The sequence below is a fragment of the Tachysurus vachellii genome, chromosome 2 (assembly GCF_030014155.1).
Source record: "Tachysurus vachellii isolate PV-2020 chromosome 2, HZAU_Pvac_v1, whole genome shotgun sequence".
Taxonomy (NCBI): Eukaryota; Metazoa; Chordata; class Actinopteri; order Siluriformes; family Bagridae; genus Tachysurus; species Tachysurus vachellii.
Genome location: NC_083461.1, coordinates 15,629,255 through 15,640,414, shown reverse-complemented (window position 1 = coordinate 15,640,414; position 11,160 = coordinate 15,629,255). Strand labels below are relative to the sequence as shown.

The 11,160-nt window shown below is 41.0% G+C and overlaps 1 protein-coding gene across 2 annotated transcripts; it reads right to left on the bottom strand.

The window, feature by feature from the left end:
* Positions 1-62: 62 nt before the first annotated feature.
* dhx8 (DEAH (Asp-Glu-Ala-His) box polypeptide 8) lies at positions 63-10,998 on the bottom strand. 2 transcript variants are annotated; one of them, XM_060858899.1, is made up of 23 exons: positions 10,865-10,998; positions 10,234-10,319; positions 9,741-9,813; positions 9,567-9,661; positions 9,341-9,447; positions 8,149-8,481; positions 7,815-7,959; positions 7,267-7,470; positions 6,962-7,049; positions 6,737-6,834; positions 6,183-6,330; positions 5,492-5,673; positions 5,118-5,312; positions 4,822-5,007; positions 4,366-4,576; positions 3,695-3,876; positions 3,450-3,590; positions 3,208-3,363; positions 2,950-3,087; positions 2,723-2,851; positions 1,272-1,468; positions 957-1,136; positions 63-866 (listed from the first exon to the last, which is right to left on the bottom strand). In XM_060858899.1, the coding sequence occupies exons 1-23, from the start codon at positions 10,971-10,973 to the stop codon at positions 647-649; spliced, it is 3,603 nt and encodes a 1,200-aa protein (XP_060714882.1). In that variant the 5' UTR covers positions 10,974-10,998; the 3' UTR covers positions 63-646. The 2 variants fall into 2 exon arrangements, with proteins under 2 accessions (XP_060714882.1, XP_060714892.1); XM_060858909.1 differs by having other exon boundaries at positions 9,567-9,658; positions 10,865-10,997.
* Positions 10,999-11,160: the final 162 nt, after the last annotated feature.

The window sequence follows — 11,160 nt, the reverse complement described above, 5'->3', positions numbered from 1 at the left end:
CTATGTTTTCAATGTTTGGACTTTTTTTCTTGGACTAGGACAAAACAACGGAACATTACAGATCTGGCCTTTCTGACTTTTTATTATTCAGTACGAAGGACCCAAAATGTCAAAAATACAATTGAGGATTAATACAGAACAAGCTGATATGCATTTCTGATTATTTCCTGCCATGAAACATTACAACAGACATGTAGCTGGGAATATAATAATGAGTCATAGTCCATAATGCTCAACAAATAACCTTAAATCCTAAACGAGGATGGTTTATAAAAAAAACAATGAAACTAAACATCAATCTTTAATCACTGATGATCTGCTAAAACTAAATCAGTTTGTTTCAATGCATATGAGCTGCAGAGCCAAATATACTCTCTGTACATCATTTTACAATATGAATAATTCATGCCTGTTGGTCAAACAAAAGATGTTACATAAAAAAAGTAATACACCAAAATGTTGGACTTTTATTCATTCAAAATCTACCTTTAGCCTTTTACCGGACAAAAGGTCCCCTTTGTTATACAGCTGAAGATTCATGGAACTTTTCAAGGAAAAAAAAGGTTGAAAATCTGTCCACAACATTAGCAACACATCTGCAGAATCAGACAGTAGGTAAAACGTTACAAAAAACAACAACAACGTTCTAGCGCCTGCGGAAAGCTCTGGAAATTCTCCAGGCATTGGGCTCCTCATAACGGTTGTAGAGAGGCTCAAGACGCTGCTGTTTCTTCTGCTTGCTGAGACGAGTAGGGTCAGAGACTTTGAAGAAGGCCGGAGCGAACTCCACCAGCCAACGTGGGTCAATTGTTGTCACCTCTCGCATGTACTCTTTGGTGGTCAGCACCAGTTCATGGTATACCACCCTGATGGAAGAGGAAAAAGCATGTTAGACAGAGGACAAAGAAAAAGAGATGGACAAAGAACAACGTTACAGGCTGATGATGCAGACATACCACTCAGGTTGTCGGTTGAAGAGGGCACTCGATGGGTGAATATAAACCACCTGCTGGTCTATGAGTGTCCTGTAGCCTTCCTGAGGGTCTTTCTTAGCAGCGTTACGGAAGAAACCGCTGCAGATTGCCTTCTGCACGCGTACTGTGGCCTTACCGCAAGATACCACATCCAACTTGTGTCTAAAAAATTTAAAATGATAAGATTCATTTTTATAACCTATTAGTTTTTTAAAATGCATAAAATTTTCACAGAGTAAACTAAATACGACTAATATTTTGGGCCAGCTGTAAAATATGTTTCAGAAAATTCCTTGCCGGTCCATGATGCCCAGCATCTGCTTGCGGATATCTTGTGCACGGCGTAATGAGCGAGCCTGGATGAAGTTCTCGTAGCACCAAGGATTGGAGAACTTGTTGTTCTTCCAAGAGTTGTACACAGCCAGTAAAGTGAGGTGGTCTCCCTCAGGCTGGTGGAACTTAGCCTTTTTTTGGTCAGCTAGAGCCTGTTTGTCCTGAAATTCAGCACACAGATAAAGAACATTATTGTATTATGTATTTGTATTGATTTAGAAACATAATACTGTTGTTCGTTCTTGGGGCGTTTCTGTACCTGATTATAATGTTAGCCATATCTAATAATAGTGAACCCTGGACAATCAGGGGTGGTGAAAATTACCTTCTTGACCATGTGGATGCTGCTACCATACAACAAAATAATGAATTTATGTATGAGACAGTCTCTGCAAGCCATCTATCTCTGGAACTTCTCACTGGGTCAGTGGTGGTTCCAAATAATAAAATGTCCTGGACTTCAAAGAACTACAGTTGTATATGTAACAGGTTCACATCTCCGAAACAGCCGTGGTGGAGAAAATCGCGTGTATATTTTATGCAAACCAGGTATTGAGACTCCTGCTCCTTTTGTTGGGGGCACAAAGAAGTCAGTTCGACCAAAAAAGGCAATATTCTGAAGCCAGCAGCCAGCATGGAAGACAAGGCTTTATGCATATATTTCAAAAACATCCTTGATGACAGAAAAAAAGAGAGCAGACTAAAGGGTAGAATTGTAAATCCTTAGCTTGGACGACAAATTTAATCATCTCTGCTGAGTTGTACATGAACCCAAAGCAAAGACAATGAGGGGTCTGTTGAGTGCAGGAAAAAATAACTGTATTCCCAGAGCTGTGTATTAATGGAAATCCAGTAGACGGGGCAGTGAACAGTGTGCATATGATATGATGTGGGAAATCCACTTAATTAAACTAGCAGCAAGTGGCCATGTCTAGTCGGCTAGACTGTGAGGGATATGGAGACAGCCAAATAAGCTGACTCAGCACCATGGTGTGCTAGTGTGAGAAGATCTCACTCAACCACGCTAGTCAGCTACTTACACTTACAGAACCAACATTGAGAATGAGAGCTAACAAGGCTAGCAATGTTGACATAGCAATGTTGACTCAAAACTAAAAAGGTTCTGTAGTATTATATGAAGAACAACTTACTAAACAGGTCATTTATCAGCACTGGAATTGAGTAACATATACACCCACTAATGCTAGGTTTTTCCACCAGTTTTGTACATAAAATACAATGACAATCTAAATATGCAAGTATGGTTAATTAGACTATTATTGAATTTATTAAATTACATTTGAGTTTTGGAATACATACAGGTAGACTCATTATAAACCTGATGAGCTATAAAAAAAATTGAGAATAGAAAAAAGAAAACACTAGAATTATTTTTGAAAATACTAAAGTGTTACCTTTGGCCTGTAGAAGACATTCTGCACGGAGAGCATGGACACTATGGTTAGCATCTCTTCACTACAGCCCAGATGGACAGACATGATGAGCATCTTACACAACATGGGCTCTAGCGGAAACTCAGCCATCTGAGACAAAAAGAAATGAGAAAATGCTTCAGCATTCGCCAGGTCAATACTTAGCAGAAACATAACGGACACAGCACACACAGCCCTCAATGTCTTACCCTGCGGCCGAGACGAGTAAGGAGTCCCTCGTTGTCCAAGGCCCCTAATGTGTAAAGTTGCTCCATTGCTGTGATCAATGTCTCCATAGGAGGAGCGTCCATGAAGTCAAATGATAACAGGTCATTAATGCCCATAGCCTAAACGATGACGAAAAATTATCAAAAAAAAAATCCACACAAAATGATCAATTGTGTAATTCTTGTATAAATCAGAATAATGTTTATAATTAGGTTCAAATTGTTCTTTAAGTCACAGACCTTAAGGGAGAGCACAGTGCTGGCCAAGTTAGTTCTCTGTATCTCAGGCACATTGGTAGTGAGCATCTCATCTCTGTAGGCACGTTCTGTGTACAGTCTGTAGCACTTGCCAGGCCCTGTCCTTCCTGCTCGACCTGCACGCTGCTTAGCCTGGGCCTGAAACACCACAACAAAGACAGTTAAGTGTTTACTCAGCTACAGCACGTCATCTCTAGTCTTCAGCTATGTACAGGTGTGTGTACCTGAGAGATGGGGGTCACTACAAGCTGATCAATGCCGGTTTTTGAATTGTACACCTTCTGCTTGACAAAACCTGGATCCACTACATAGTAAATTCCATCAATGGTCAGAGAAGTCTCAGCAATGTTTGTTGCAATGACCACCTACATAAATAAAAGAAATGCAATACCAAGGTTAAATAACTGCTAAAGGTTGGAAGGCTGCAGTATAAAAGCTACTACAGAATTATAAGGACAGAAGCTGCTACCTTTCTGCTGCCAGGTGGAGCTGGGTCAAAGATCCTGGTCTGCATCTCACTGGGCAGCGCTGAGTACACAGGTAGGATGATCAGCTCTGGCACATCAGGGCCTAGTGATTTCATTCGCTCATACAGGATCTCACAGGCTGTGTCGATTTCCTCTTGACCAGTCAAGAAGACCAGAATATCACCTACAGATCCAAACAAAAGTTATTGGAGCAATAAAACCTGACAACAATCACTTACATTTACATTCCTGACATTTAGCAGACACCCTTATCCAGAGGGACTTACAATTTTATTTCAATTTATACAACTGAGCAATTGAGGGTTAAGGGCCTTGGTCAAGGGCCCAGCAGTGGCAGCTTGGTGGACCTGGGATTCAAACTCATGACCTTCCAGTTAGTAGTCCAACACCTTAACCACTAGGCTATCACATCCCTATAATCATGACTAGTTTTATTTTGTGTCAAACCTGTATTCTGGGACCTTGATCTGTATTTGAAATTCAATCCTTGAACATTTTACCTGTTTAACAGTAATGAGTGGTAGACCTCCTAAACTATCACGTTAAGGTATATCTATTCCTGACTGATTAGTCAGACTGCTGGATCTTCCCATTGGTTAGTGCAATTATAATACAGATTTTCAGCCTATAAGTACGAAATACTTCTGCTTACCTGGTGGCTCAGTGAGGTGGATCTGCATGACCGTGATCAGACTGGCATCCAGGTAATCGGTCTCAGGCTCTTTAGTGTACAGCACCTCTACTGGATAAGTACGACCTGGGATGGTGAAAATTGGGGCCTCGTAGAAATACTGGGAGAACTTCACAGCATCCAGTGTAGCAGATGTCACGATCAGCTTCATGTCTGTACGCTTCTGTACGGTCTGCAAAACAATGTGATGGCTATAAAGTCAAACCGACTTCACCAGATCAATGTAGCCACGTTTACATAAAGTGTTCGCTCCTGTTTCCAATTGGTTAATGAAACCTGTAGGAGATTATCTCAAACTTGCTATAACGATTAGGTTGACAAGTGCATAACAGGTAGAAGCAACAGAAAGCGCTATAAAATACAAACCACTCTTTCAACATTCAATGGACGGTATAACGTTTATCACAATTGCCGCACCTTCTTGAGCAGCCCGAAGAGCACGTCAGTGTGGATGGTCCTCTCGTGAGCCTCGTCCAGCATGATGATTGCATACTGGCCCAGATCAGGGTCAATCAGGCACTCTCTCAGCAGCATACCATCTGTCATGTACTTGATGACTGTGTCTGGACTCGTGCAGTCTTCAAAACGGATAGTGTAGCCCACCTGGTTAAACAGACAGAAAGATGTTACGATTCTGATCATGACTATTGTACTGTGAGACGTGTGTGTTAGACTTTTTAAATGTATACTAAACAATAATATAGCTTGCCTACCTCCTGTCCCAAACAACAACCATATTCTTCTGACACTCTCTTAGCCACAGACATGGCAGCCACTCTTCTGGGCTGAGTGCAGCCAATCTTCCCACGTGCTGTGTATCCAGCCTCGGCCAGGTACTGAGTGATCTGTGTGGTCTTCCCTGAGCCAGTCTCTCCAATCACAATCAGGATCTGGTTATCGTGAACAGCCTGTAACAATAAGATACCAGAGAACCATGTCACATGGTGCCCAGTACACCTTTAGATGGAAGATGACTGGAAATGGTCTGCAAAAATAATCACTAGGTCCTACATAAAGGCATATCGTCGTTACCATAAAACAGGCTGTAACTGAGTAACATTGAGTATCATGGTTGTTAAACACAGACCTGAATGAGCTGCTCTTTAAGTTTGTAGATGGGCAGACTCTCTCGCTGCTCGATGATGGACAGCTGCGTCTTTTTTCCGTACGAGGCTTTGTTCCCACCAAAAGCGTGCTTCTTCCACTCTGGGATGTCATTGGGCATCATGCCGATGCCCCGCATGTTAGCGGCAATCTGCCTTCCGTCAGCTGTGTGTGCATGCAAATAAAGGTGAGATCAATGAGAGACAGAGTAGTGCACTTTTTCAGATAGGGACAAGCAGGATGAAGACTTGACAGGCCAGAGGACATACAGAGATCTGAGATAACTGCAGATCAGCCTCCATACACCCTTTTAACAGGCTGCAGGAAACCAGATGGCCATCACACTCACTGTTTAGTCATGTTGTATCCTTTACTGCTTTGTAGAGCCAGAAATAAACATGATGTAATGATGTTATGTAATGCATTTTGTTCGTAAAGTGCAGTAACTGCTTAGCAAAGGCTAGTAATTGTTTGAAAATTAGTAAACTCTCAAAGAACATTCATAGATTCTAAGCTATGTAAGAACGTCTTGATTGGGGAACAGTATAACTGTCCTGAACGATCTTATGCTACACTACACCTAGAAATGCCCAGCGAGTATTCCAAGCCTCTTTCTAAAGCATTGACTGCTATAAATAATCAAGATTACAATACTCAGAACACCACAATCTTACTGTCAGGTAGAGGGTCCACCCAGTGCTTGTTGAGGCCCATAGGAATGGAGTCCATCTCAGCCTCACGCTGAGCCTGCTTCACTTCCCGCCGCTCTTTAGCCAGAGCGCTCTGCATCATGGCTGCCTGAGACAGCGAGCCATCGGGGTTCTACAAAATGAAAACATGCAATGCATGAGTTACAAGCACAAAAGGGTTTCCCGCAGCACTTTGCAGTTCGGGCGGCCCGCCTAAGCTGGGAAACCCTACCGCCTTAACTAGGTCGTCCAAAAACGTATGTTTTGGGTTTATTTAAGCCTGTTATTGTATTAGTCTATAGTTCTCGCAAATTTAAAGTAAGTTAGCTGGTGATTTTGTTGTTTGAGTTCTTCACCTGCTAGCTAGGTTGCACGTGCCTGTTTTTAATAATTGTGAAACGTAGTACAGAGTCTGTGGTCTATCTCACAAAGAAGCCCCGCCCCCCACCCAACCCTACCGCCTTAACTAACAACTTTTCTGCGGGAAACCCTGCACAACCTGTGATCCCTTACATCTTTAAATCAGAAAGTGGATTGACCTTCACTATTTTGACAGGGCTCATATCCATGCTCTGTTTGGTGTGTCCTCTCAGGAAAGGCGGCTCCTCTTCCACCAGCTCGATCTCCAGGTCCTCGTCTGAGAGATGGACAATTGGAGAAACGTGAAACACACACTGACTGAACACGAATATTTATACCGCTCAAGAACAAATGTGTGCAAATACGATCTTATGTTAAAGGAAACAGAAGTCACTCTAGCGTACCCTCTTCATCATCAACTTTAGGAAGGATCCCTGTCTCCTCATCGAAGTCTGGGAATTCCTCTTTGGACAGCACATTGGCAGCAATCATCTGGAGACAGGAATGAAGGATAAATAATTACCCACACATTATTAACATAACACTCAACAGATTTATCGCAGCAACATAATTTATTTTAGTAAAGACAATGCTGATACCAAACGGCCAAGTCATTATTCAGGAACATGATGTTACACAGGTGGCCAATACACAAAGAACTAAACCAGTAGAAATATCACCAGACTTCTGCAAAAGCAGCAGTGCGTACTTGTTTGATCTCCCACTTCTCAGGATCGGAGATCTTGGTGAGTCTCTTGCGTTCGAGCGTGTCATCCTCCACCTCAGGAGCGTGACCCAGGTTGAGGTTGGTGGGTCTGTCTGGATTCCTCATAGCCGACTCCTCCTGACCGTCACCACCAACATTCCTACGTCTGTTGGGATTTAAGTCCTCACCTGTTTCTTGGTCCACATCCTGACAAACGTGAAAGAAATCATCAACACTCTTGCATATAAAAGAGGATATAAAATGACACATTTGGTACACATTTTATGCAACAATGTCATATTGGGATCAGATGCTTTTCGTCAAAGTGCTGCACTCGTCTACACTTATGTACGTAACGTGTACGGTGTTAAGTTGAAAAGACGACTGACACCAGCAGGATACCCACAAATACAAGAAGGCTGGCTAGTGTCCATTAAGCAGGAAGTGTTTTTTAATAGCACTGAAGTAATTAGAATTAATTAGTAAACAAGAAGTAATTAGTAAACAAGATTAGAGTGCTTACATTTGATGAGCTGTTTTTGTCCACTTACCTTCATGCTCAGACTGGTCTTAGAGCCTGTGAAGGACAACACCTTGACCTTCACCCTCTGACCTTTACTGACCACATCTGCCACATTTGCCACTCTGCCTTCTCTTCTAAGCTCAGAGATATGAACCAAGCCCTCCCAACGTTTCCTATAATCCACATACAAGTACCTCCATCACATCACATGAGAATAAAGAGTTTACTGTACGTCAACACTTAAACATAACAGAACCACACAAGCTGGAAGCAAACATGCTAAAGAACATTTGTTTCAAGTGAATGCACAAGATTAAAGCCAACCAAATGCAGACAGGGAGAACGACAGCAGTGGAACTAACCTCAACCCTTCAAGTTGTACAAAGCAGCCAAACTGCATGATGCTGGTGATTTTGCCGTTGTAGATGTCACCAACAGCAGGCTCCTCTGGAGGCGGCCGGTCCACATGTTTGTCCCTCCAGCGGTCTGAGCCTTTCTCTCGGTCCCCTCGACCTGGACTCTTGGACCTGCTGCGTGAATGCCAGCGAGTCCTGCGCTTCCTCCTCTCCCTGTCAGGAGACTGAGACCTGGAGCGCGAGCGAGAACGAGAGCGGTGGCGTCTCTTCCTGTCTCTGTCCCGACTTCGACTGCGGCTCCTACTCCTTCGACTCTTCTTGCTGCTGCTGGCTTCAGATCTGAACAGTGCACATTTAGATTTTGTTAGAAATCGCAAATAAATATTTGGTCTAAGAACTTTACGATTTTATGTTAAAGACCCTTTCTTTCTAATCTATATTATTAATCAACAACATCCACGATTTTAATCAGCATGCGTCTGCTAAACCTTTTATAATCTTTTAATAATCTTAACAACAACAAAAAAGAGCAAGCACTGAACAAATGAATCCTCAGAGTTCCTGTATCAATATTTGCTTGTTTGCTCTTGCTGCTGGAGGAACAGCTGAACAGATCTTTGGAGAAATACACCAGTGAATGCATCTATAGTGAATATCATAATTTAACATGGAGGTATCATGATGCGAGAAGCCTTTTCAGAAGTTCAACTTCATAGCTACTTAATTGGGGGAAAAGTCAATTAATAATAAAGCCAATAGATCACTTTCTGTAGGTTTACCCACAAGGATTAAACATTTAAAGAACTCAAAAATAAATAGTTACTATAAACCTATATATAATATAATATAATATAAACTATCTATATCCTTTATCAAGTTTCATTTTTTCTTTTTACCAGTGACTTCTTGTTAAGGCTTTGAAAGCCTAATATTTTGCATGGACTTGGCCCTTTTTTTTGCCCAGGAGTGTAAAACAAATGATTTTTTTGTGTTTATCTGAATACAGATGATTACTTATTAATATTAGCATACACATGGTGGTCTGTTGTATTACTGAGTGTTCATCCGGACTATCCGCTGCAATCAGAGCTAATTTATTGTATTTAATTTAATGTAATTACGTGCACATACTGTATCATTAGCAAATCTTTTCTAGCTAAAAACTAAGCACAAAAAAACATTTCTGCCTGATTCACACCTTTGCTTGCTGCTCTTAGAGTCTGTGGCTTTGACACTGGGCATGAACATCTCCAGCTCTTTCATGGCATCAGCTGCAACCTTTACATCGTCCTCGTCCAGCATGTTCTGGTCAATGAAGGACAGATGTCACAATTTTATTGATAAAAACTGTACAGTTCATTTTACAACTTTATTAAGACATTTGTTAAAAAAAAAAAAAAAAAAAGCAAGCAACAGAGACTCACCCTGGCGTTGGGATTATCGGCTCGGCACAAGGCAGGAAACAGCTCCTTTAACCGATCTTTTTCACTCTTTGTCTTGACAGCAGGCTCACTCCCTGCTGAACAAAACAAAGCGTAACAATGTTAAATGATCTGTCTATGTAAATCACATTAAGCCAACACCAACTGACTATTTACCTTTACTGGTGGATGCTTTAGAGGGTGGCCGCATCGTTTGTATGAGACGGAGTAAGTTGCTAACAAGAGAGTCCTATCGAGAACAAAACATGAAACATATGAGCCAATACCTCCAGTTTGTTTTTCTTTTAAAAAGAAAACCTTCTTGCATAGGAGAAAACATCCTTCACCAACAACTTATTTCTCTAATAATCAATTAGAAGTGGACCTAAAATGAAAGAAACAATATATTTTCAACATTATGACTTATTTTGAACAGAACTGTCGTACAGAACGTACAGCTTTTAAGAATATTGCACCGTTATTCGACAAATCGTTAAAAAAAAAAACTGTTATAGCAATTCACATGATATGCAGAAAGCTATAATTACCCCAAAATCTAATTAAGTATAAATGAAGTAATTAGTCGGGTAAAAAAAGAAAAAAGAAAAGAAAACACAAAACAAAAAACAAACAAACAAAAAAAACAAAGAGCAAGAAGAACATAACTTACTGTAAACTCTGCTCCATTTTTGAGCAGCACTGACTTAAAACTCTCAAACGTTGGGTTCTTTTCTGCCAGACTGATGACAAACTCAGCTGTAAACACCACCAACACAAAGTGTTATGAGTAAATGACACACAGTTAACGATAAATTAGTTAAATGTATTTAGGTTTAGTTACAGCTTGACAAATCAAACCCTACACGTTTACATTAACGGCATTTACGCCCTTATATCCAGAGCGACTTACATAATCTCATTTTTATACAGCTGAGCAATTGAGGGTTAAGGGCCTTTGCTCAGGGGCCCAACAGTGACAGCTTGGTGGACCTGGGATCGAACTCACAGCCTTCTGATTAGTCGCCCAACACCTTAACCACTAGGCTAGCACATGCTACACATCACATGCTAAACATCATTAAGTCATGAGCAAAACCACGATATATTGTTTCTTAAAAAACTAACTACACAAAGAATGAACCCGAAATGAAACAATAACCTCTGGTCTGTTTATATTTACATTACGTGTACGATATAACGCGATTTTGCTATTCGGCTAATTAGCTTAGCATGTAGCTTAGCATGAGAGCTATCAGTTATAAACAAACAAAACGTTCCTGATGTTAAATATTCTCGCTCACCAAGGTCCTTGTCGCTGATACCCAAGTGGTTGTCGAGCTCGGTACAAACTTTAGACACTAAAGATAAATATTCGAGCTGTTTAAGCTCATCTTCCCCGAGCTCAGCCATGTTGCATCCACTCAGTTGTTTTGTTTTTAATCCTCAGGATGTAAGTCTTTTACTTCCGGTTTTTTTGTTTCTTAGCACGGATAGAATATAACGCCCTCGTGTGGACAAGATACGTATTGTTTTTTTTAAGAACACATCAAAATATCTATTAAGTTTATCTACGTATTATTTTGCTCTATTGCCCTGA

Bases quoted from the DNA above. Each gene is read 5' to 3' on its own strand.
- dhx8 (XM_060858899.1), bottom strand. From the start codon at position 10,973: ATGGCTGAGCTCGGGGAAGATGAGCTTAAACAGCTCGAATATTTATCT. The intron at 9,814-10,233 runs GTAAGTTATGTT...TGTTCTCGATAG, and splicing joins AAAATGGAGCAGAGTTTACA to GACTCTCTTGTTAGCAACTT. The intron at 7,471-7,814 runs GTAAGTGGACAA...CACGTTTGTCAG, and splicing joins AGACCAGTCTGAGCATGAAG to GATGTGGACCAAGAAACAGG.